Source organism: Nuphar pumila, chromosome 2 (genome assembly GCF_984573655.1).
Source record: "Nuphar pumila chromosome 2, dmNupPumi1.hap1.1, whole genome shotgun sequence".
Classification (NCBI taxonomy): Eukaryota; Viridiplantae; Streptophyta; class Magnoliopsida; order Nymphaeales; family Nymphaeaceae; genus Nuphar; species Nuphar pumila.
In genome coordinates this window covers 11,099,619-11,127,618 of record NC_143250.1, presented here as the reverse complement: position 1 = coordinate 11,127,618, position 28,000 = coordinate 11,099,619, and the positions used below count along the sequence as shown (strand labels likewise).

Genomic DNA, 28,000 nt, shown 5'->3' with positions numbered 1-28,000 from the left:
CTTCCAGTAAACAAAGCGTAGATAACAGCCCAAGACTATGCATGAGAGTGAAACTTTCAGGATTAAGTGCAATAATGAAGCCAATTAAGAAGTCACTTGAAAATCATCCAGAACATGGATTGAACATTGATCAGCTAAGATAATGTGGTTATATCAAGACGAGTCGAAGAAGACAAAGGAGCAGGAAGAAGTATCATAGTCATCAACCATAAGCACGAAAAGTTCTTATTTATCAAGCATTAACAAACAAAAACATCACCACAAATAAATATATACCAATATCATCACATCCTTGGTTGTCTAAAAAAAGTGTTTAAAACATACTTCAGCTACTCCGGTTCTGAGAAACAATGCCACTTTAAGTTTGTATGTAGAACAATGCACGCTCCAAGAAGTCCACTTCTGAAGTCCTCAAGAATCTATCCACAATGGCAAATACAAGGACTTAACGCCCCCGTGAACAGAAACCTACCCATCTACAAAACAAGAACCATGGTATATGCATCTGTGCATGAACCACACAATAATTTACAGAATAGAAGTCATCTCCATCAAGCAAATAGAATCACTGCAGTGCTTATATTAACATGTCAACAGAACAATAAGCATTGAAGAAACAAAGAAGAAAGATTTGTTTAAATTACTATTATTGAGTTACATTTGCTCTGGACTTCAAGGCTTTGACTCATGCCAATTCAAAAGAATTTTCACATGATTTGTCATAGCTTGAAGTGAAAAAGTCAAGTCAAAACATGCAACTAAATAAAATGGCCTAGCTACCAGAACAAATATGTAGCATTGCCTTTAATTGTTTGAAAATGAAAATATATGAAGATAGTCCCCAAACATGAATATTGAAGATTATAGGTACATATATTAGATGGATAATCAGAAGGAATGCCTACTGTAACTTTAACAGAATGATCATTCAAAGAAAACACAAACGGAATGAGAAGTGTTAATCCCTGGGAGCCATCATAAGCCACCACGCCTTCATATGAAGAGAAGTGGTTTACATGCAAACTATGTCACATGGGTGCGGGTGCGGGTGCGGCACTTTAAAAAAACATGGGTGCGGGGGTGCGGCAAAAAAAAAATCAGACCCAGGTCGGATTCGGATTCGACCCGGATCCAAACCCGATAAAACATACCCTGCGTGCTTATTTAAAGCACGAAGGGTAGGGTTTCTCATTCGAGAAACCCTCCCCCACGCTGCTCACTCTCTCTCCTCGCTCGCCTTCTCCCCCCACCGCAGGCTCCCTCTCTCCCGTTCTTTTTCCGTCCACCTGACGCTGGCAAGCCCCACGTCCGGCGAGCCTTGGTTTTCCGGCCACCCGACGCCGGTCCTTCCTGTGCCAGCCCCTTTCAGGTGAGCTCCCTCTCACCTCTCTCTTTCCTCATTGTCTTCTTCTTCTTCTTCTTTTTCTTCTTCTTCTTTTCTTCTTCTTCAAGCGAGCCTCCCTTGCCGTGTTTTTTTTTACATAAACCGCACTAGGTGCCGCACCCGCACGCACACCCGCGTCGCGTCGACACGGGTGCGACATCTGGTTAGCCGAATCCCTGTGACATAGCATGCAAAGTGAGACAATATAATAGTTTTCTGAAGTGTTATGAGTAGGACCACTATTTCTTTACAAGAGTAAGAAACTGGTACAACTTCAGTAAGACTTATCACAACCCAAAGGAAGGAAAATTAAAAGGTGATTAAAAAAAGAGAGAAATAGAACGGAACTAGAAAATCTCTAGGGGCTTCACCTCACTTTGAGCTTATTATGATGATCACTTTTCCCAAGACAAGATTAGCCATTGACTGGCATTACAATATTGAGAAACTTCATCACAAGTTTTAAACTTTTAAGCATCTAAATTAAATGGCATTATTACCACCTCTCCCAGACAAGTTTCAAGCATTTGACTGATATGCACAGAAATGTGGGGAAGCCAATATATCTCGTGTAGGTAGGAATTATATTCAATCGTGTACCTGGGAAGGTTTTGGATTTCAGCACGTGCACAATTTGGTGTAAAATCATATATAATATGTTTTACCTTGCTTGACTGCAATAACTTCTTCAAATAGGAGGGATTGCTTACATTTTTCATCTTATAAGAGATTGATTAGCAGAGAGTGGAGGACATAGTGCAGGTAGTTCTCAAATATTTAGAAGATGCATTCAAACTCTTCAATGATTAAAAGAACAAGCTGGTAGAAGACATTAAAGCAGCTGGAGCGAATTGCAAAGGAAATGGCAAATGGAAAAGAGGTACACATAACATCATGGGGATCACAAATCATAAAGAATTATAAATTATTTACCTAGGTATGAAGGAAATGGAGAAACATAACTCATAAAGCCTTTCCCATGTAATTGGAATAAGACTTGATGATGATTGAATTCATGTACAACATGAGGACCAGTGAGATTTGTTAAAATTTGATCTGACAAGGATTCATATTAAAATTGTGTGAATCTCGGGAGATATAGAAGTGTTGCATATTTATTTCCATATCTTAGTTAGGTCAGAGCATTTAACATGTAACAAGGGGGCTTCTTTGAATTTCCCTAATTTTGATTTCTCCAAAGCAAAAAAACACTACTTCCTGATAGATTAAAAGAACAAGATGGTAGTAGACATTAAAGCAACTGGAGTAAATTGCAAAGAAAATGACAAAAAGAAGAGGTACATATAACATCAAATGGATCACATATCATCAAGAATTATAAATTATTTACCTAGGTATGAAGGAATGGAGAAACATGACTCTAAAAGCCTTTCCCATGTAACTGGGATAAGACTTGATGATGATGAGGACCAGTGAGATCCGTTATACTTTGATCCGACAGGGCTTCATATTAAAAATGTGTGATTCACGAGAGATATAGAAGTGTTGCATATTTATTTCTATAACCTAGTTAGGTCAGAGCATTTAACATGTGACAAGGGGTTTCTATGGATTTCCTTAATTTTGACTTCTCCAAAGGAAAAAGACACTATTTTTTATCTTTTCTTTATCCTGATCTGTTGCTAAAGGGTCTCTGATCTGATTATTAGTCATTAGTAGAGATAGGATAAGAGAAAAGATGGATCTGGAGAAAAAATCCTCAGAAACTTCCAATTCTTACTATAAATTCTTATTACTTACTACCCATGTCACACGGACACTTCACTTAGCATGTGTATCCCGTACCGACACGTCACAATACTCGGACACTTCACAGACACAATACAACACTTCATCAACATAGTCAAACCAGTTTCACGCACAATTAACATTGTGTCATTAACTTTATCTATTTTCTTGTATGACCTTATTTACTTATTTCATATTCACATGAGTTGTTTTTCTTTAAAACTTTGTCATCAATTACATTACATTTCAATTTCAACTTAGTTTCATTATTTGATGTTTCCAATTATAGTGATTTTAAATTGTTGTTTTATACACACTTGGACATATACATACATCTATGTGTATGTATGGCCGTGTTCCCATGTCCTAATTTTTTAAAATTATCGTAACGTACCAAGTATATATGCATCTTGTCCCACACCCGCACTAGTATCCATGTGACATAGCTTACTACAATCAGAAATAATGTTTATGTCAGCAAATAAATGTACATATATATAGTATTCCTGTACCCATCCTTTTATAAATTCTTGTATCATACCCTATACCGGCACCCATTACCTATGTGACTTCGCATGCAGTAAATATTAAAAAAAGAGCATCACCACAGCAAAACATATAGAATTGCAAACAGGTTGGTTAATGTTCTTAAGCATTAAAGCATTCACATGCTTCCAAAAGTTATGAAGTCATCATAACTTAAACCCTTTTTGGGGCTAATAACCAGATAAGCATGAGGATATAACCAGCTCCCTAAAGCATAAATACTCATAATCTAATAGCTAAACATACACAGAGCTTTTGTGTGTGCATGCAGAATGAGTTTGTGTCTGTGTGTGCATGTGATAATCATAACTATAGGTCTCCACAATATTTCAGTGAGGCAATTTCTTGAGATATTGTAGGATTTCAAATAAATTTTGGAAAAATATTGACATGTTAAAATACAAAAAATCAAAAGAAAATAGGTTGTAGTAATATATTCTTTTATAAAAAGTGCAAAGAAAAAGTGGAAATGTTTCAAAATATAAAAAAGAAATAAGCAAAAATCATATTAACATAAAAAAATTTATAAATCCCTGAAAACATAGTGATAATGTCACGATACCATTGAGTTTGAAATATCACATCTGTGCCAATGAAGTATTTTTGTAGAGGGTTGGACAGGCAAAGAGTAAAGACATCACAAACTAAAAGCCTCCAACATTACAGCTTTTTATTAACAGAAAAAACCATGATACATGTTATGAATATTCTGACAACAATAACTTTGATAATTTGCCAGTAGCTTCTTATACATCAAATGTCAAATGATGACCAAATGACTCCTTGTACTGACAAACTTGAACAAGAGAACAAACACCAAATCCTATTTGTGCAATGAGATCAAGTTCAACAACTAGTCTTCAAGGACAACACTTAAGATCTTTGTTTAGCATCTCTAGCAGCTACCTAATAGAATTAAAATCGCCTTATCATGCATCAAGTCACTTCCTCGGCTCTTCCAAGTTTCTGCACCATAAAGGTTGCACAAAACTTTGATCTAATCCCCTGAAACTTCATCACACATCATCTATGCTGACTGACAAAAGTGGCAAACAACAGTATCCATTTAGTGATAATAATGGCATTAAACAATCTAAAAAATTAGCAATTAAACAAATTAAATTATCAATCAACCATTGCTCTTCCACTAGGAGTTTTCACAAAACTGAAGTGGATCAGTGAGACAGAACAATAGAGAACTTAGACATACTGTAAGCACCATCAAGAACTAAAACAACCACTGGTCTTCAAGACTAGATTGGACTAGACTGTCTGTTTCTTGCGACTACCATGGCTGTTGTTGCATGAAGCTTAACAATGGGATAACATGGAAATAAAACCCTTAGAAGTCATAAACGATTATCCTCCCATAAACTTAAAATTATAATCTTAAAACACTAAAAAAAACTTAACACTTAAATATTGCAAAAATGACTCAATATGTGAACAAGAGTTCAGAAATTATCAAAACAATTCCTAGATGGTCACAAGAATTCAACACGGCTGAAACAGCCAATTTTGGCAAAAACAGGCTGAATCTGATGTCTTTTGGCCCAGCACTCCAATATGAATGAGATGAAAGTAACAGGAAGACAATCAGATAAAACTGTCTGCCACAAACTAACTCAAAAGATCTTTACTTTACTTTTCTTTTTCCCATTCTTTACCGATTAGATATTAAATAGAGTACAGGATTATGCGCCTAGGTAGGTCCCATCCCTGGTATACAGTGCCCATTATGAAGACAATTTGATCATGTAAAGGAGGGTCAGGAACCCGGTCTAGTCCACGAATGATACAAGTCCACTGCCAATGGATAAAATCTCATTTCCCAATATTTACACAAAGGAATTCATGGTACGGATCTCATTTTGGAATCTAGATCCTTCACCTTGTCATATATGTTGAAAAATCACCCACATGCAAAGTATACAGACCAGGTTAAGTTTGGCATGAGTAGAATCGACATTGCAAATATCGTTCTCAGGAATTTCCTGTCTAGGGAGTTTGTGAGGGTTTAAAAATCGTGCTTTTCTCAAGAAAACCTGGACATCATGGAAACCATTCTCTGCAATGGAATTTACTCTTCTCTTATATCAAAGGAAGAGATAATATGTTAGCAGTAGATGGGCACCGCCATATAATCTGATAGATAGCAGTTGGTTGTGCCCTAGGTCCAGATCTTGTCAAACTGGAATCAAGTTGGATTACTTCAAATCCAAACCATTGACAGCACTACATCTTTCTCAATATTTGATATGATGTTAAATCCACTCAGCAGAAGCTAAGCACCAGCTATGCAGGATTACATCTAGAATTGGGAGTCAGCAGCAACTACACTAAAAACACCCACAGTTAAGGGTAGGTAAATGCATAAACCGCCAGCAATTTTCTTTTCAGTAAACAAAGCTAACAGGGCAAAGAGTCTGAGCGATTGTTTTTCTCCCAAATTTCTCTTTGAAATTAAACATAATAAAAGAGTCCAATTGTCCCTTTCTGCTCAATTTCTATCTCAAATTGAACATCCTATTTTTGTGTTGTGCACCTACCTTTACAATGTATTAAGGTTAGCTTTATCATCCATATTGTTGTGATGACATATGACTCACGTGAGAAACATCAATGGAGGTTTAAAACTTACAAGCACACCACGTCCAATCCTATGTCACATGGGTGCGGGTGCGACACGGATGCGGCGCAATTTAAAAAATTTTGGACACGGGGACTCGGCTATATATATATATATATATATATATATATATATATATATATATATATATATATATATATATCATTTTTTTTAGTTTTTGCCATAAAAATGGACAAATATAGACTTGGTCAATGTTGACCAAGTCCAAAACGTGGACGGACTCGGCCCCGGTGTGTTGACCGAGTCCGACTCTTCATTGACCGTGTCCGAAGCCGCACCCGTGTCGGGGCGTGTCGACGCAGGTGCGTCGACCCCCTAGCCAAGTTTGTGTGACATAGGTCCTATCATATACAAAGTAGAAACCGAAAAGAATAGTAAGTAATAGCCATGATTTCACAATGCCGCTTAAGAATAAGTTTTCAACCAGACAAATTTTACCAATCGACTTTACATCTTAGCTAAGAAAGGTAAAGGATAGGTGGTTTGTCAGATATGACCACCCTTCGTTCATCCAAGTTTCTATCACTGACTATCCAATTGCAATTAAAAAAATGTTAGGGAGGACTTCAAATCCTCGTGTTAAAGTTGTGGCTCTCAGAATTCAACGCCTATGCACCAAAAAAATGATTGTTGTATTCCAAAGTTTGCATGTAGCAAAAGCAGCCATCCATTACTTTTGCTCTGATGTTAAAAAGATGCCCAGTTAAAAATAGTTGATCCAATGGGAGGAAAGGAATCAAAATAGGGAGTCTAAATGTACCAATTAGATGGTCTTGAGCTGACCTAAATTGGGATCACTAGGTGTAACAGCCATTGTTCAAAAATATTTTCGCAAATCCAATAATGTTTATGCATCATTTCAGAAAATACCAGGAGCTGAAACATTGCAACATACAAATGGGTAGTAAGTAACAAAAACCTTAAGATAGAAAGTCTTTGGACATGATTATGGATGAGTTTTGGCCACATGTTATACTATGACCATGAAAATATAAACGATGACACTAAATAGCATACTCATGGACCATACAACGAACTATTTAGAAAGCAGTTAAAGGATGATATGAATCAAAATGTTGCCAACACAGCCCTTTGCTAATTTAAAAGATCCTAAAAATTGGGTTTAGACAACCATGTTGTTAGGGCTGTCAACAAGCAAAGATAAGCTCAATCGGGGCCTAACCCTAGGCAAAAGGTAGCTTAACTCCTTGAGTCTATTTGGCAAGCCCACAGATAACAAGATTCACAACTAGATCAAAATAAGGCTAGTCCCTTGTGTAGTTGACCAAATCCATTAGCATCACTGGAGAACTCACTTTATATGCAAAATCTCAAAGAGGGAATGTAAGAGGAATAATTCTAACTAAGACTTGATAGCAACCAGAGATATGTGGTGGTAGACAGAAAACTGTTGCCAAGAGTGGAAGTGCAGAAATGGGAATGGGAATGGCTGCATGAACAGGAGTGTGAAAGCCCAACAGCAGAAAAGGATTAAAAAAAGGATTTTTAGCCCATGTGTGTTGTGTGAATCACAGGTAACAAACTAGAAGGAGATTGTCTATTAAATTATCATGTATATGTGACTATAAGTGAATGTAGATAAGTTATATGCATTAATTTCAGATACATATTTTTCACTTTATTGGATTACTTTAATACAGAGGATATTTGAACTCTTAAATATAACTTGGACATTGGGAAGAGCCTAATCTTGAGCGCATTGAAACTCTTATTTAAAAATCAGATACAAATAAAGTACTTGTTACTTGGTTGAAAGCATATATTTCATGAGAGCATGCTCCCACTGAGATGGGCAGGACTTCTCGCTAGAAGTGAGGTTTTAATTGTACTTTTGATTCATTGTGCATGAACATAGAGAGTATATATGGCTCTATGATAGGGTCCAAAATCCAATCTCTTTTCTCTTGATGGGTGCAAGCTCTCACTTAGTTGGGAGCAGAGAGTTGAAATCTTGATTTTGATTTATTGTGCATGAATCAAAAGCCAGAAGATGAATCTACCAAGTCCATATCGAATCTTGGGGGACCTTTCTGGAGTCCATTCATATCAAATGTAGATGGCTCTATGTTAGGGTCCAAAATCCAACTCCTCTTTTCTCTAAGGCAAGAAAATAGAACTTTGTTAAAACCAATGAAGAGTGGACAAATACAATATGATGACGAGATGTCATCCAATGATCAAAAACATGATAGAAAGCAAACCAAATTTTATATTACTCTATGTTATCCATATCTCATCTGATCCAAAAAGGCACATTCATGAATTAGTGAAAAGTACACAAGCCATTATCTCTTGATAAATGTGGATGTAAATAAAGCATAGAGATAGCATTTCCCAAAATACTATAAATTCATCTCTAGGCAAAGGCTACACACAGAGGAGTCTTTATCCACCATCTTCAAAACTCATTGATATCTTTCTTCCAGTTCCAAATTGATGCTGCCCGTAACCGGTAGTTTTACACCAACCTAAATGCTCAAATCTTTTATGCCGAGCAATAATAAGTGCCTAAAGCAACTGCTCTCTCCCTGGTCACTGCAGAGGGCACATATATCTTTCAGAGGAAGAAAAAAATATCACAAAGAACGCCTACTCCCGCTAGATAAAGGCTTTTTCTATCTTATCCATGATAACTTAATCTAACCAATGCAAAAGTCCTAGGCTTGGACACTGACTGATCTCTTCCAAACTGTCACACGGACTCTTCTATCAGGGCACCGCACCCGCACCCAGGCGGGAGTGACACTTGAACACAGCTTCCTTTGTGTTAGGCTATGTCACAGGGATTCGGCTAGCAGGGTGCCGCACCCGCGTCGACGCGACTCGACGCGGGTGCGGGTTCGGGTGCGGCACCGGGTGCGGTCAACCCGATCCTGGGTGCGTTGACCGCACCCAGGATCATTTAGGTCCATTTGTTTTTTGGATTTTTTTTTAAAAAAAAAATTGCCCTGTGAAATGGGCTGCGAATTTGATTTTTTTTAAAAAAAAAATCTGTTGTCAGGGCCCTGACAGACAGCTGCTGTCTGTCAGGGCTGACAGCCAGCTGCTGTCTGTCTTTAAAAAAAATCTGCATGTCAGGGCTGACAGACACCTGCTGTCAGCTGCTGACAGCAGCTGACAGCAGAAAAACCCCGATCCCCTTATATATATATATATATATATTTTACATTTTTGCCCCTGCCGCACCCCCGCACCCGGGTTTTTTGGAAGTGCCGAATCCCCGCACCCGCACCCGCACCCGCGCCCGCACCCGCACCCATGTGACATAGGTGTTAGGTGAAGTCAACCACACTGAGGTCCATTTCCATCCAAAAAGTGGATTCAGTTAACCCTAGTCAAGTCCATTTTTATCAATATTATATATATAAATCCATAAATGCACACAAATACACGAAGTGTTAACTTAAAACTGTTAATATATATATCCTCCCCGCACCCCTGCACCCAAGTTTTTTTAAAGTGCCGCATCGCAGCATCCACACCCGCACCTATGTGACAGCTTCCAAATGATATTGGTGGAGAAACTGTTCTACACAATGTGAACAAAGTTCAATATCAAGATCCACTAGTGGAAGAGCCTTTAGGTCCTCTTCTAGCAGTGATGTTGACCTTATATAAATCATCAACCTGCCATCTCTCCAAATACATCATAGGGGTTGATCACCAGTGTATTCAGGAAAGTCACTCCTTTAAAATGCACCGGAAAACTGTTAAATAATGTAACATAATTCAATATGTAATCTCATAGTTTTAGTTTACTTTTAAGTTTAGTTAGGATTAGGTTAGTTTATTTAACTAGGTTAGGTTTCTTTTTCTTTTTTAGTTTAGTTTCTGGACTTATTTGGCTTTATGCTTTTTTGACCAAAGTCAAAAAGCATAAAGTAGAGAGAGATGTTGGACTCCCAACAGCTCTATTTAGAGCCGTTGGGAGCCCAACACTCCCTCATTCCCTCTCTCCCTTGTATTATAAATATGGGGTGTTACCCCCTTGTAACTTACACTTTTGTAAAGCCCTCTTTTGGGACCCAACATATTGAAGTTGATATTTTTTTACGTTTGTGCATTTGTATTCGTGCCTTTGTGCACTTGTGAGAGTTCTCCTTTTATGCCTTTGTGCATTTGTATCCGTGCCTTTGTGCACTTGTGAGAGTTCTCCTTTTATGCCTTTGTGCACACTTTGTGTTTCTAGTATTGTGTTTATACACAAAATCCTTTTTTTATAGAGATTTTCACATGGTATCAGAGCAAGGTTGCTTGAGAAGGAAAGTCTTGTGATTCTTCACAATATTGAGTGCCTCGAAAAGCGTGCCTTCAATTTTTTCGAGATTGGCGTGAAGACTTCTCTTCATCAAATATTTTGGAAGATTACTACAACAAGAGTTAAAATCTCTTTGTGGTACGCATTTTTCTCCTTCATCTTATCTCTCTAATGGGTGAAAAAGACTCTCATTTCTCTCTTGGCTTTAAGCTCAATGGTTCCAATTATCATGTATGGGCCGGAAATATGGAAGCTCATATTAAAGGAAAGGGGCTTTGGGGATATGTTCAAGGTTCCATAACGGAACCCGAACCAAAAATTACGATGGTTGAAAGAGGAGAAATCAAAATTCTTGAAGGAGAAGAAAGACAAAAAGCTCTTGAAGAATATTCAAAGAAACATGAGGAATGGGAAATGAGAAACTTCACGATCCTATCTTGGATCTTCTCATCCGTTGAAACCAAGATCAATGTCAATATCATCAAATTCAAGAAAGCCTCTGAAGCTTGGCATTATCTTGAAAAGATGTATACTTCACGAGACTTATCTCACAAGTACTATCTTCAAAAGAGGGCCTTGACCCTACAACAAAATGAGATGTCTATTCGTGAGTACTTTGCTGAATTATCCTCTATTTGGGATGAGCTTGCAATGCTTGAGCCCAAGTGGAGTGGCGAAGCTATTGAACTTAGATACAAGCAATTAGAGGAAGATCACTTCTTTAACTTCCTAAATGGTCTTCGACCCGAATTTGAACAAATTTGGTCCTCTCTTCTATCTTCTTTCACATCTCCTTCCATTGAAGATGTTATTACCAAGTTAAGTGGAGAGGAAACTCGTATGGGCATTAGCAAGCAAAATCCAAGTGTTCTTGCAATGCCCACAAATCAAGATGAATGTGATGGAGCTAATGTCGTGTCTAGGCCTGGCAACAACTTGAGGACATATAAACCTCCTCACTTTAAAAACCAAAATCAAGGATACAATGGTGGTCAAGGCGGAAGAAGGGACAATAGCAAAATTGTGTGCCACTTTTGCAAGGAACCCGGTCACATCAAACCGGTTTGTCCTAAATGGAAGAAACTACTTGCAATGGCAACCACATCTCAATCACAAAAAGAGGAATCTACAAGTGGAGCTCTCTCTCTAAATCAAATTATGGAAGCTCTTCAACCTCTTCTTAAGGGAGCTATTTCTGGTGCCGCCGTATCCACTCCTCCTCCAGGTAAAACTTCTTGGCTTTTAGATTCGGGTGCATCTTTTCATATGTCTCCAAACATCTCTTCTCTTTCTGAATATTCTAAAAGTTTATCACCATCTTTTGTTTCAACTGCGGATGGCACTTCTCTTGAAATTAAGGGGATTGAAAACTTTGAAACTCAAAATTTTTTTATTCCTCAAATTAGATTTATACCTAAATTGAATTTGAACTTACTTTCCGTCTCTCAACTCTCGGACCTTGGATGTGACATTCAATTTTCATCTAATAAGTGTTTAATACAGGATCACCGGTCCGGGAAGTTGATTGGGGAAGGCTCTAGGAAGGGAGACTTGTACTATGTGGATTCTCTCCAAATTCCTAAAACCCCTTTTTGTAATGTGGCCCAACATAAAGACATAAATGTTTGGCACAAAAGACTTGGTCATCCCAACATCACCAAGTTATCGTATTTGCATTTTATTAAAAATCTTTGTAAAAATACTTTCTCTTGTAATGATTGTATTCTTGAAAAAATGAGAAGTATGCCTTTTGAACAAAGATCTATGTTTACCACAAAACCTTTTGAAATTGTTCATTCGGATGTTTGGGGACCGGCACCCGTCATATCCAAGGGAGGCTTTGCCTATTATGTGATTTTTGTAGATGATTTTTCTCGATATTGTTGGATATATTTCCTTAAACATAAGCACGAAGTGTTTTCATGTTTTAAATCATATCATATGATAATTAAGAATCAATTTAATAGTAATTTAAAGATTTTTAGGACCGATTCCGGAGGCGAATATCTTTCCAATGAATTTAAGAAATATCTTGAAGACTATGGTATTGTCCATCAAAGATCGTGTCCTAAGACCCCACAACAAAATGGGTTAGCCGAAAGGAAGCATAGGCATATCATTGAAACCACTAGAACCCTTCTTATTTCCCAAAGTATTCCAAAAAAAATTTTGGGCCGAAGCGGCTCTTGCTTCAGTTTATCTTATTAATCGTCTTCCATCCAAAAATTTAGATAAAATCTCTCCTTTCGAAACTCTATATGAAAAAGAACCCAATTATAATAGATTGAGAGTTTTTGGTTGTAAGTGCTTTGTCCTTACAGATAAGAATGATAAACTCTCACCTAAAGCCATTCCTTGTGCTTTTCTTGGCTACTCCGAAACCCAAAAAGGGTTTCGATGTTATGATACTAAAAATGATAAGTTATATGTCTCAAGGAATGTAACATTTTTAGAAAATGATAGTGGTTTTGAAAAGAATGAATCTCATTTAGAAATTGTTGACTATTCCTTTCTCTTTGATCTTTTATCTAAAGATGATGATATCTCTAGTGATGATGAATCAACATATAACAGTGACAATGAAGTGGTTGAAATCAACAATAACTCTAACCCTACTACCTCTCAAGAAGAAAATATAACTAGAGACCCTATCACCTATACTCATAGAGATAGACTCCCCTTTAGAAGTGCTATTGAGCAATATAGTGAACCTAGCGAATCTATCCCCTCACATGATTCAAACCCTAGAAGAACCGAGAGAACTAGAAGAACTCCCTCTAGATTCGTATCTTTTGATTCTTTCTCTCCTAAATATCGGGCTTGCTTAAGTGCCATTCACTCATATTTTGAACCAAAAAATTTTGAAGATGCCAAACGATGTATTGAATGGAGAGAAGCCATGGAGAATGAACTCAAAGCGCTTAGGAAAGCCAACACTTAGGAATTTCAAACGCTTCCCAGTGGAAAGAAAACTATAGGATGTCGATGGGTGTTCAAAGTCAAAACAAAGAGTGATGGTTCTCTTGAGAGGTATAAAGCTCGTCTTGTAGCTAAAGGGTATAGTCAAGAATACGGGATTGACTATGAAAAGACATTTGCTCCAGTAGCTCGTATGGTTACTGTTAGATGTCTCGTCACCATTGCTTCCATTAGAAAATGAAATATTTACCAAATGGATGTCAAAAATGCATTTCTAAATGGTGATCTTAATGAAGAAGTCTACATGGATGCTCCACCTGGTATGAAAATTCCTAAAAATAAAGTTCTTCGTCTTCGTAAAGCTCTTTATGGCTTGAAACAAGCTCCCAAGGCTTGGCACGATAGGTTTAACAATGTAATGACTGAAAATGGTTTTACTTCATGCTATACTGACACTGCATTGTTTGTTAAGAAATCTGATGCAGGAATTGTTATATTACTGTTATATGTTGATGATATGTTAATAACAGGTGATGATGTCAAAGGAATCAAGAGCATTAAATCTATCCTGACTTCAAGATTTAAAATGTCAGACTTAGGATTTCTGACATATTTTTTGGGAATTGAGGTTGCCTATTCTCACAGAGGCTATTTTTTGTCTCAAACTAAACTTGCTTGTGAGATTCTTGACAGATCAGGAATCACAGATGACAAGGTCTGTGAAACTCCTGAAATAGTAGGTTCAAAGATAAAGATTGATGATGGGATTCTCCTAAAAGATCCCACACCTTACCGGCAACTGGTTGGATCTTTAACGTATCTCAGCATTACGAGGCCTGATATTTCTCATGCTGTACATGTTGCTAGTCAGTTTCAACATGCACCTACTTCAGTTCATATGAGTGTCATTCTCCGCATCATCAGATACATAAAGGGTACAGTAAACAATGGGGTATTTCTATCTTCTTCTTCTGAATTGAATTTAATTGCTTATACTGACTCTGATTGGGGAGGTGACCCAAATAACCGTCACTCCACCACTGGTTTTTGTATTTTTTTAGGGGAATCTTTAATTTCTTGGAGATGCAAGAAACAACATAAGGTCTCACTTTCATCCACAGAAGCCGAATATAGAGCCATGACATCTACTACCATGGAGATTGTTTGGATTCGCAACTTGCTAGAAGATATGAATATTCAAGTTCAAGGGCCCACAAAACTATGTTGTGATAATAAAAGTACAATTTATATTGCCAAAAATCACACATTTCATGAGCGCACGAAGCACATTGAGATGGATTGCCACTATGTTCGTGAAGAATACTTAAGAAGAACTATAGACCTTCCATATATTACATCAGAATACCAACTAGCAGACTTCTTCACCAAAGCGTTGTGCTCTCCAAGATTTAACTTCCTTCCTGGCAAACTTTCGGTTATGTCACCCTAAGTTTGAGGGGGGGGTGTTAAATAATGTAACATAATTCAATATGTAATCTCATAGTTTTAGTTTACTTTTAAGTTTAGTTAGGATTAGGTTAGTTTATTTAACTAGGTTAGGTTTCTTTTTCTTTTTTAGTTTAGTTTCTGGACTTATTTGGCTTTATGCTTTTTTGACCAAAGTCAAAAAGCATAAATTAGAGAGAGCTGTTGGACTCCCAACAGCTCTATTTAGAGCCGTTGGGAGCCCAACACTCCCTCATTCCCTCTCTCCCTTGTATTATAAATATGGGGTGTTACCCCCTTGTAACTTACACTTTTGTAAAGCCCTCTTTTGGGACCCAACATATTGAAGTTGATATTTTTTTACGTTTGTGCATTTGTATCCGTGCCTTTGTGCACTTGTGAGAGTTCTCCTTTTATGCCTTTGTGCATTTGTATCCGTGCCTTTGTGCACTTGTGAGAGTTCTCCTTTTATGCCTTTGTGCACACTTTGTGTTTCTAGTATTGTGTTTATACACAAAATCCTTTTTTTATAGAGATTTTCACAAAAACAACCCAATTATTCCTTCAAAAATACAGTTTGCAATCTTATATTATTTATTGGGATGGAATCAAGTGAAAATGCCAAAGAAGGTGCATGGTAGGTGGGATACTGAATTCAGTGGAGAAAGTTTGGAGGCTTGCTAGAGTGGATGATAGTCAATGGTTGCCCTTATTAGAAGCAATAATGAACAGGGTGCTTAGCCTTGGTTGCAGATAGTACCCAAAAGAAATGTTGCTCAAGTTTTAGAAATTGAGGTTGTGCACAGGGAGGCAGTCCTAGTCTCACTAGAAGATATATGGTGGGTGAAAGTATGCATGAGAAGAGAAGAGGCAATAAAATGGCTTTGTAGAAGATTGCTAGCAGAAATAGAAGACGAGGCATTAATGAAAGTAAACAATGGCCAGAACATTACAGGAGATCTTTCTATCATGCATATTCTCATATCATCCAAGACATACGTGTTATTTTTCATATCTCACATTGAAAAAGGAAGGAGAGAATGCAACAACGGAGCAACAGCAACATAAGAGCAAAATTGCCCCATTGCTTTTCACTGTAACAACTGAGAGCCTTATTTAGGGTTTCAAGAAGTACCTTTAGATGCAAATGTTCATGAATGCATACACAAAATTAAAAGTATAGTCCCTTGCAGGATTCATCCCGGGCCCCTCAGTCAAGATAGCATGATTTTGCCTGGTAGAGTTGTCCTATTCACTCTGTTGATTACAAGATAATTTCCAACTAGCACAAAAGCTCCATGATAAAATTACAATTTGTTATACCACAAATTTTGGATGTAATTCTACTAAACAGGATCAGCATAAGGAATTATAACTGTAGGAATACACACACTTGTGTACTCCAGTCTCCAGCACGTGCGCACACACACAATGCAACACTCACGGAAAATGTCAACTGTTGTTCACTACTTGAAATTTCCAGCTATGATTCTGAACAAATTTGCAATGATTGAAGCAATGTTATCAGTATTGTATCGGATTGTACTATTGTAGTGTCGGTAGGGGAACCGATACAATATGAGACCCAAATCGTATACGGTGACCCAATATAATGATATGATGACTCATACGATACATGGGTGTATCGTACGATACACCCCATATTGTATAAGACTATCACTTTTTTTTAACTTTTCCGGCACCAGAAAAGTGGCAACCCGTCACTTACGGGGACCATTTTTAGCCTCCAAGGGTCGTTTTGACCTCATTTTTTCATATTCTCCCTCCCCAAACCCCTTTTTTAAGCCTACCCATCCTATTTTGAGATCAAATTCACCCTGAAAGTTAGTATTTTTGCTAGATCTGAACCCTAAAAGTGAGATTTGCCTCAAATCTCACTCATTTCCATCCTATCCAACCCTTTTTTGTATCATTGAACCCTAAAGCCCCTCTTTTACCTTCAAACCCCTCATTTTCATCCTATACACTTGTTTTTTGGCTTCTAACCCTCAAAATCGAGTCATAGTGGTGTGATTTACCCTAAATATGCCTATTTTCATCCTACACACATTTTTTCCCTCTAACCCTCAAATTCAAAGACTAGAGGGTTTGATTCAACATATTTGGAGCATGGCTACCTATGTCACAGGGACTCAGCAAACTGGGTGTCGCACGCGACGCGAGTGCGGGTGTGGTCAACCTAACCTTGACCGCACCCAGGGTCATTTATGTCCAACTTTTGGACTTTATATATATATATATATATATATATATATATATATATATATATATATATTGCCGCATCCCCGCACCCAAGTTTTTTGAAAGTGCCGCACCCCCGCCCCCGCACCCGCACCCATGTGACATAGATGGTTACATTAAGAGACCCAGCATGAGATATTGTACACTAGTTTATGAAGGAAATAGGTTGCTCAACCGGTGCAACTATTGTAAGAGGGAGATTCGTGAAGGCATTTCTAGGATGAATCATCATTTAGCCAACACAAGGCAAAATGTGGTTTCATGCAATTCTATGCACCTGCCTGACGGTGTAAAATGGCAAATGAATGAGCTATTGAAGGAATCTCAAAGAAAAAGAAGAAAAAATAGTAGAAGGTGACAGATATTAGGGGCTACGATATGTCCCAGCCCTGGAAAGAGCCAAAAGTGCCACCTGAGGCATATGAGGAAGCAACTGACAGCACACCGGCCCCACTAAAGAGAAGTTGAAGAATTTACAGCAGCAGAAGGGCAAGGGGTGGAGGTGGGGACAGGAAACAGTGGTAATAGATGTGCACCAACTCGTGGTGGACCTGATGGTAGTAGTAAGGGAAGGAAGGGAGGAGATAGGGGATTTATTTGTCCAGGATGTGGGGATTGGTACCTATTTCCCACCTAGGACAACCTCTGGAGTCCAACCAGATATATGTTCTGTCATGGCCTCTAAGAAAATGATTGAGCAGGTAAATCTAACAGTTGAGTGTTTTTTTGAGTTGCACGTCATTCAATGCTGCAAACTCATATCATTTTCAGGCTATGGCTGATGCATAGCCCGCATAAGAGCTGATTACAAGATTTTCTCATATCATGCATTGAGGGGTAGGATTTTGAAGCAAGTTGTTGCAGAAGTGAAGCAGTGGCGTCATGAGTTCAGAGAGTTTTGGAAGACTACGAGCTGCACCATCATGGTAGATAGGTGGATCGACAGGCGACATCGAAATCTAGTAAAATTTTTGGTTTCTTGTCCTAGAGGTGTCATATTTTTGAAATTTTTTGATATATGTTTGATAGACAAAAAGCGATAGAGGAGTTATTTCTAATTTTTAAATATATGAAGGATGTTACAATTCATTACTGATAATGCAACAAACTTCAAAGTTGTTGAATTAATGTTGCAAGAGGAATATAGATGCTTTGTTTGATGTTCATGTGCATTGCATTGCATTGATCTCATGACTGAAGATATTGGTGAGATGGAGAGCATTTCTGAGTGCATTGAAATATGCAAAAAAATAACAAAATTCATTTATAATCATTCAATCATCCTAAACTGATGAGAAGGTTTACCAAGAGAGCCGAGATGATACGCCCTACATTGACAAGGTTTGCTACAAAATTTTTTATTGTACAGTGCCTTGTCATTCATCAAAATGAAATTAAAGCAAATGTTTGTTTCAGATGAGTGGTTTGCAATGAAGATTGCGTAGAAACCTATTGGGGTTGAGATAGTGGAGATAGTCTTCTCTATAAAGTTCTGGAAGAGGTGCATTATGTTTTTTAGGATGGCAATGCCACTCGTAAAAGTGTTGGGGAGAGTAGATAGTGATGATGCTCCAGTTATGCACTACTTGTATGATGATATAGACAGGGCAAAAGAGCATATTAGAGAAAATTTCAACAACAAGAAAAAGTATTATATGCCAGTTTGGAGAGTGATTGCTAAGAGATGGACTCACCAACTCCTTCAAGACATTCATGTCGTTGCCTCTTCAATTCTGCTATCAAATTCTCCCCCATATTTGTACAAACGAGTGTCCTAAACTCCATTGAGAAACTTAATGTAGATCATAGTCTCTTGAGACAAATTCATGTGGAGTTAACCAAGTATGAACAAAATGAGGAAGACTTTGGACGAAGGAACACAATCCAACTGCGTAGCTCATTGTGGCCATGTATGCATTTGAAATTCAATGTTATAATATTTAATAATGTATTTTTGTGTTGCAAGGATTTTCTCTCATGATATGTTTTTCTTTTGTTGGTTCAGATCAGAGTTACCAGTCGAGGAAGCGGGAGCGGGAAGCGATACGGGAAGCGGGAGCGGGAAGCGAGGCACTTTCAAAAATTTAGGAAGCGGGGAAGCGTGGGACCACTTAGAAGAAAATTCCGAACCGTCTCGGAAACGACCTAGGAAGCGAACCGGAAGCAACCTAGGAAGCGAACCGGAAGCGAGGGGGAAGCGAAAAAAATGAAAAAATGGGGAAGCGAGGGGGAAGCGTGGGGGAAGCATGGGGGAAGCGCGCTTCCCATTTATGGGAAGCGCGTTTCCCATAAAAGGGGGACGTGCTTCCCATAAAAGGGAAGCGCGCTTCCCAAAAAAGGGGGACGCTTCCCCTCACGCTTCGGAAGCGCGACGTTTCGCGCTTCCGAAGCGCGCTTCCCCTTTTGCCTAGGCGCTTCCGGTAACTCTGGTTCAGATCAATGGTGGAATATGTTTGGTGGAGATGCTCCTGCATTATCTAGGTTTGCATAATGTATTTTGAGTTAGGGATATAACGCAAGTGGATGTGAGAGAAATTGGAATTTTTTTAGTGCATCCACAAAGAAAATGAATAGATTCGAGCACTCTCAATTAAATGATGTATTTGTTGCCTACAACATGAGATTGAAGCAAAAGTAACACTAAGATATATGCTAGTAGATCTACTTTAATGTAACTTGTATTCTAATGTATATGTGAATGTTGCAACAAATACAAAGATAATCGAGAAGACTCCAAAGGAGCAGCCACGATCCCATCAATAGTGACAACTTTAATATATTGGCTGAGTGGGTAGAAGAAGAGCCCAGTGTCTTGAATGATGATGAGGATTGGAGGCAACTGGAGGCTTAGGTGGATGATGACAATGATTATGTTGGCCCAGAGATGAATGTGGATAAAGGAGGAGAAGAAGACGACTTAGAAGAAGATCCATAATTTAAATATTGTTTTTGTCATCATTGATAAATTGTGAGTTGTGACTTTTGTTAAATGTTTGTGAGGAGTGTTATTAGTATTGTATCCAATATTTTACTAGTGCATGCTTATGTTTAATTACTCATAATGCATACATTCATGTTCCTTTTTTCTATTGCATTCTATAACTTTTTCTATTTTTTTGAGATTTTTCTCTATTTTTTTGTAATTTTTCAGATTTTTTGTGATTTTTAATTCAAGTTTTTCCCATATCTTATGATACGATACACCCGTATCTCAGGCTCATGCAATATGGGTTCCGATACACTAATTCCAAAATTGGATTGAAGAAAATGAAATAAAAAACGTGAACAGAGAATAATATTATTATCATAATCCAAACATGCATATCATTCCTTTGGCATTTTCTTTCTATTTCCCCATTTTATTCTTGTTACTTTATCCACTTGTGCTCCACAAGATAAGCTTGACAAATTTGCAATGAATTGAAGAAAATGAAATAAAAACATAATCAGAGAATAATATCGTTATCATAATCCAAACATGCATATCATTCCTTTGGCATTTTTTTTATTTCCCAGTTTTATTCTCGTTACCGTATCCACTTGTGCTCCACAAGATGAACTTTCTAAGAACAAATTGACCTTTCTTTCTCAACTCTAGAAAGCATTGTGCAATTACTCGTTTGGAGAAGGAAAGAGAACCTTACTGTCCAAGGTAAAAGTGCAAACAAATATGTGAAAATCAGGTAATAGCAGGTCTTGATTTCACTCTTTTGCTATTGCCAAATGTTAGAACAGTACTTTCCATTTCTTATACAGTTCATGCTTCCATTTTTTGTCTTATTCTATTTGCTAAATTTCTATTATTAAAAGTTTGCTATTATTTTCCTTTATTTACTAGATCAGCTTGATCAAAACCAAAATGAAAATCATTTCAACATGCCAACTTATGGAGGCCTTAAATTTTCTGTTTAACAGGTTGGAAACACTGATAGCAAGCTGGGTCTCATCAATAACTCAAGTGTTGGTTGTCAGTTTGGAAGAGCCAAGTAGAAAAAACAAAAAAAGCAGTCACACTCTTATACACATTTTCTTCTCACAAATAAGCTGCCATGATTTGGTTTAACACATTGGGTATCATTTGGAAAACAGAGCATCATGGACACATGAAAGTATGTAACATATTGGCTTGCCCTCTGGGCCAGTTCACATATCAACATCAAAAAAAGAATTTATCTTCAAAAACAAGGAAATTGAACATCTTCATTAGCAGATCAACTACACGGTCTCTAAAAGTGCATGAAATCCATTTTGTAGAAGTCCACATGTTCTAGCTTATCAAACTTGCAAATGTCCTTGATCTAATCAACTGAGTGACCATCATACATCATCATTGCCCACTGATAAAAATATAGCAACACATGCCCAATTAGCAAGTATGATAAAAGTAATAACACAATGCAGTATAACTGTTACATCAAATAACCAAACATTAACACGTTGCTGAATGTTGAGATGTATCGATCAAGAACGACAATTGTAGAAACAAAAATCTTAAACAGACTAACAGAAAGAGTCCACTATACTCCAATACTGGTCATGAAACAATGCATAAAAAAAAAGGTGCATTAAAGCTGTCAGAATAATAAACTAAAAAAAATCAGTTCTGATATCAAAAGAGAAACAATGTTCAAAATCTACAACTTGATTCAGATCTCCACAAGGGATTTGTTCCAACTCCAAACTCAAGCAACCACTAACTGATGAAAATGGTAGATCAAGTTTTTATTTGTTACATCTTGGGTTATTGCACATTCGAACCTTAAAACAAGAAATTTTGTGAAGAAAGAGAAGAATATGATAGAAAATAGGGTTAGTGTTAACGAAACCAATACTTTTCGCACTGGTCCAGTAGCATGAATGTAAACCTTCTGGCTTCAGACAATATCCATCTTGGGAATTAGTTTTGACAGTTGACATACTTTATGCAACTTCATATTTATTCTTTGACAATTCTTAAGAAAACAGCTCAAAAACGAGGACCAATCATACATATAAGCAACCATCAGAAACTGATTAATATCATATGTACGTATATGACAGAGGGCCACTCTGTTGAGAATTAATAGAGATGAACAAGAGGCAGGCCCAGAGACACATTGCCACTTTTCTATTAATTTATTAGTAGGACACATACTGTAGTAAAATGTTGTGAAACTAGAATCTACTTGAATATCGACAAGGTTTGAGGGCAATTCAGATTGGAAAAAGTCAGCAAACAAAAACAAGACTTGGATCAGAAGAAGCAGGGTTGGCGTAGTGGGTGCGGCCTTGGCTGCTAGACGGGCAGTCAAGGTTCGATTCTCATAAGTGTCGCCCCTCTGCGCAAGCCAATGCGTAGCATAGGCCCTAGGGGCAGGGGTCCTAGCCTCGGAGTTTTACGCTGCCGGCACGATGACCGTAGGTATGGCAGGCTGAGCCAGCGTGACCAGGTCTTCATGCTGGGTGTAGTTTCTCAGGGTTATAATTTCAAAATAATAATAATAATAATAATAATGTATCAGAAAGGGCAATATTGCAAATAAGCAAAATGGCAGTGCATAGAGTGACATATTTTAAGTTCTCAAACAAAAAAATTAATTGCTCTTCAAAAAAATCCATAAATTAATTTTCAAAATGCTAAAATGATAGATAAATAATAACAAAAAAAGTACAGATTTTCCTACAACAATTCCATATACAAGAGCCCCATACCCCCAACAAACAATATTGCAACCAAGCTTTAGTGTCAATATATGATGAAGACCAAACAGATTTTTGAAATGAGCAAAAGATTTAAGGATTCAAGAGTTCATCCCCCTTCATTCTTGAGTTCTGAGACACCTTTCAAATCTCCAGACTCTTTGTTTCACAATATATCTTCCAGCCACAATTTCATTTTTAAAGCTTCACTAAGTAGAAAATGGATAAAAGAGATGGTAGAACCAATGTTGTAATTATCATATCGATACCCATATCAGGAGGGCTGGCGATACGGGTGTATCAGACCATATCATATCGTATTGTAAGATACAGAAAAAAAACATTAAAAAAAAAAACAGAGAACTTCCAAAAATCAGAAAAAAATTAAAAGTCATAGAATGAAATAAAAAAAGAAAACAAATTTAAGCATTATGAGCAATTAAACATACACATGTATTGCTATAATATGTGAAATGATATTGTAACAATACTAACAAACTAACAACTAACAAGCAAAAGGTTTACTATTAAAGATTCATATTAGATAACAAACAAAAGAAAAAAGTTTTGAATAAACAAACTATAACAATCACATCATTCAAAAATAAAATAAAATTTAAAATAACTATAAAATAATTAAAAATATAACCACAAAGAGAAATGAAACACATTTAAGTAGTTAAACTACAATATTAATGTAACAACTATCATAAGAACCAACAGGGGCTCTGCTTGTTTGGTAGGAGCTGTTAGTGCACGTCACCATGTGTTGGGACGTTGCAAGTTCAAAACCCAATGGTATGTTGTGTTGTAACTGGTGGGGGTCTGCCTAACCCCAGCTTGCCTTTCGAAAAAAAACTATCATAAAAGCTATAATTATGATGTTATAATAATATATCCACTACATATATCAAAAGGCTCTGAAATTGAACATTAAAAAGTTAAAAAGAAAAGGTAGCACCTTGGCAGAAGTTTTCACAACAGAATCTGAGTGCTGTTCAAGGATATGTCTATAAGATGGATCCCAGGGAGTTATGATGACCATTACACACTTGACAGCCTGAGCACTTCGTGATTGCAGCAAGCAATGGCGCTAGAATGCACGTCATGAGTTCTTCTATAAAAAAACTCTGAATACGTTGTTTATTTTTTCACTTACATAGCATGACAGGCTGATGGATCTATATTAACTTTCCAGTGGAAACTAAAACTGTGTAAGATAGAGAAGGGTAATGTTGGCTTTCAAATAGCACAATAGTCTGACATGAATCATCATGACCTTTCAAGTGGTATTTAAACAATATAGGATTTACAGAATTCTTTGTTGCCCTTTGGGTTGAAAAGAGCCTGAATACATTGTTACTAGGCTGCTCTTCTACCCTTTATCTTATGCCAAAATTACCCTTTTCAACATTCCATATAGAGTCAGGTTTATAAATAGTGATAAAAAAATGGTGCATGTCAACAAGCAACTCTCACATAATATACTTTGGATGCAAATGTACCAAACCTTTTGAAAGTTCTAATAGGATTAGGACTTCAGGAGCTCTCTACCTGTTGTTGTGGAAAATGAGCGTTATTAGGTTCACACTGTTGGAAATTCAGCTGGAATCTGGCCCTTCAGTTGGAAATAATTATCCATATATGTCATATAATTCTCGAATAAACATTGTTCTACCCAGTGTTATCAATATTGTATCGTATCATATGATATGATACAGTGTGTCATAGTATTGCTAGCACATGTGATTCAATATACCCACTTGAATTGGAAAATGCAATGTATCAGACCATATTGTACTGTATTGTATGATACACACCGTATTGTAAGATACGACTATTTTTTCACATTTTTTGTTGAAAATTTTCAGGTAATTTATTTTGGATCCTTTTTCACTTTTATTGACAACTTTTTACATAAATAAGGCTTTATTAGAGTCCTATTCACTTATTTCTTAAGCTACAGGAACAAAAATGTAAAAATTTCTTCTTAATTTATTGTGATTAGTGAAGACAATAAAGAAGATATGTATTATTATGACAGAGCATGCATTATTCAACATTTGTGCTTATTGTAATTAGTGAAACTAATTAGTAAAATATATTGTGAAACTTCTTTGCTTTAGTGCTTACTACTTATGAAATGACCTATTACTTTCCTACCAGGTGCTGAAAAAGAAAAGCACCATCATGAATGAAAGGCCAAGGGGTGTCCCGTGAGACTAATCTTTGCCATAACAATAGGAAGCTGATGAAGCTCCGTTTGATAGATATTGCTGATGCATTTTCCACAAAAGATAAAGAAAAAGCAAACTGACGAAAAGAGGGAAACAGAAAACAAGGGTCATAAACAATCAGCTTCTCTCAAGCAATTGAGACCAAGTAAATGGATGCTCTCAACCATAGTCACCTATATCGTTCAAGGTAATTTCTTAGAGAGATTTTCAAAAGTTTGTATTTCTGGGAAAAACAACAGGAGTTTAAAATTTTGAAAAAATACAAATAATAACCAAAAAGGTAAGAAAATAATAAGTTTTGCATTACTTTCTTCCAAAAATATAAAGAATCAAGTTTTAAAATGTTTTAAAAATATAAAAGAAACAAAAAAATAGGAATGCAAAGTTAAAATATAAAAAAAAAGGTTTTTTCCTAAAAATATTGTGACATTATCGCAATATTTTTGTTATAATACGGTGATATTTTGAAAATATCGCAAGATATTCCCGATATTATCAGCAACCTTGAAATAGCCAATATTAAAGTGATATTTTCAAAATATCACCGATATAGGTGACACTGCTCTCAACTCACTAGCATTTACCAACTACTGTGACCAACATTATAGATGGCCACTGCTATGACCAACCCCTTCTTAACACACCAGGTTGTATTCTTTCCAAGACTTACAGTAGAAAGGATTATACTTGTCTACCATGTCATAATTTATTTTAAGAATGAACAATGAAGCAGTTCCTTTGTGATCCAATCAATAGCCTTATATGACACCTCTCCATGTTCAAATATGTAGTTACCTCTAAAGAATCAGCTACACCTAGAAATCATTGGCTTACTCTTCTTTTACAGCACTTTTAATAATAGCTTGCGTTATCTCGATTCCCCTTGTATTGTAGCTCAAGATTTTGAGCCGTCAGAAATTACCACAAAATTAATTTGGGAATGGACCAAGCATGAAACTCCTTCACATGGTAACTAACATGTTCCCTTCTTCTGCTATCTCATAAACTTGCCGAATATCCACCTGAAGCCACATCCATATGGTCCAATAGAGATATATGTTTGATTAATGGACTTTCATTTGCAGATTGACTGGGACATATGAATTATTTTTATACTAGTATTTTACAGATTGTTCCACAGATCACAATACAAGAAGGTCAGTTCATGTTGGAGCCTCATGTTTCTTAAAAGGGACAACACCTATGTCACACGGACTCGGCTCCAAGGTCGCCGCACCCGCGTCGACACGCACCGACACGGGTGCGGCTCGGACTCGGTCAACCCGACCCTGGGTGTGGTCAACGCACACAGGGTCATTTTGGTCCATTTTTTGGAATTTTTTTTTTTGAATTTTTTTTTTAAATTTTCTGGGCTACAGCTGTAAGGAAAAAAACCCATCACAACTAAAAAACCTGTACACTTTCAAGTTTTAAGTACAGAATGGGCACAACTCAAGTTTTTGTGGTTTTTCCTGTATGAAGAAAGTGAATTATTACAGTGTATGAAGAAAGTGCCCAAAAGTGAATTATTCCTGTATGAAGAAAGTGTACAGAATGCCTTCACAACTCATCACCTGTCCCCTAATGGGCACAACTTTGACCGAGTCTTATATATATATATATATATATATATTAATATATATATAGCCGAGTCCCCGTGTCCAAAATTTTTGAAATTGCGCCGCACCCGTGTCGCACCCGCACCCATGTGACATAGGACAACACTATGTCTTGCAACGTGCACTACCTACAATCCTCAAATCATGAAAGCAACTGCGTCCCTTAATTTTATCACCTCATACAACTTCCAATGGAATTTGAAAAGGAAGAGCAATGCGTTGCCAAAGCCATGTTGTAGAACATCTCGAATTTCCTCCACAAGACTTTAGAGAGCATTACTTCTTTGGTTCCCATGAAACAACCACATCCCTAAAGCAATAACTCGATAATATATGATGATCAAAACCTAAAATATATTACCACTCTAATTTTGTAATCTTATGGCCTAAAAAAGAACAGCATCATCACTACGACAATATATGGCGTGCAACTGAACAAGGCAAAAAAGGACATCAGCAAATGGAAAACGAATCCATGAAACTGCAGCCTTATCTTCTCACTGCCCATTGCTAATAACCAAGCAGATTTTCATTTTCTATTTATTTTGAGCAGCGATAGAACCATATAATTTGAGAAATCACAATGAGGAAGACAAAAGTGCAGTAAAAGATAAAGACAGAAAACGAACAGCAAAAGGATACAAACACAAATTAAATTCAACGAACCATATTGAAAGCATTTAAACGAGAATTATCCAAAAGATACAAAACAAATGATTGGTCAGAGAGGCGAATCACTAATATACCTTCAGAAAGCCATCCCCGGCTGCTCGGAGAAGAGGATGAGAGCATGGAAGTGAGCAATGCAGATGCATTGGCGCTGTGAAGAGGCATCATGGAAAGCAGAGAACTGCTCAACTCTACTGGGTACCTGCAAAAAGAACGCATGAAAGACTGAACCGAGCGAAACCATCCAAAGGATAAGAGATTTGAGAGATACCATCGTGTAGAAATAGGAAGAAGAGTAGACTAAACGTGTTGGGGAAGATGGGATTTACCTGAAGGAGGAGGGGTTCGTGCTGGGGCTTGAGAGACGAGAGGAAGGACTGCAGCGGGTGGGGTTTTGTGGGGTATTGGCGGGAGAGAAGAGCTTCGCCGGGCGGGACGCATTCCTCACGGTGGTTGGTGCACGAAAGATGGTCCTCGCGCACGCTGCTGCTGCCGCCCTCGACATGGTTGATGCTAGGGGAGGCTTGCTTCAGACCTACAACTACGGCCTTACGGCCTGTG

At 37.3% G+C, this 28,000-nt stretch overlaps 1 protein-coding gene across 4 annotated transcripts; it reads right to left on the bottom strand.

The window, feature by feature from the left end:
* Positions 1-183: 183 nt before the first annotated feature.
* LOC149844744 (uncharacterized) lies at positions 184-28,000 on the bottom strand. Of its 4 annotated transcripts, none has more exons than XM_089997327.1 (3): positions 27,769-28,000; positions 27,517-27,641; positions 184-476 (listed from the first exon to the last, which is right to left on the bottom strand). In XM_089997327.1, exons 1-3 carry the CDS (start codon positions 27,942-27,944, stop codon positions 469-471), a joined length of 309 nt encoding a protein of 102 aa, XP_089853453.1. In that variant the 5' UTR covers positions 27,945-28,000; the 3' UTR covers positions 184-468. The 4 variants fall into 4 exon arrangements, with proteins under 4 accessions (XP_089853453.1, XP_089853452.1, XP_089853451.1 ...); XM_089997326.1 differs by having other exon boundaries at positions 184-419; XM_089997325.1 differs by lacking the exon at positions 184-476 and adding an exon at positions 4,452-4,715.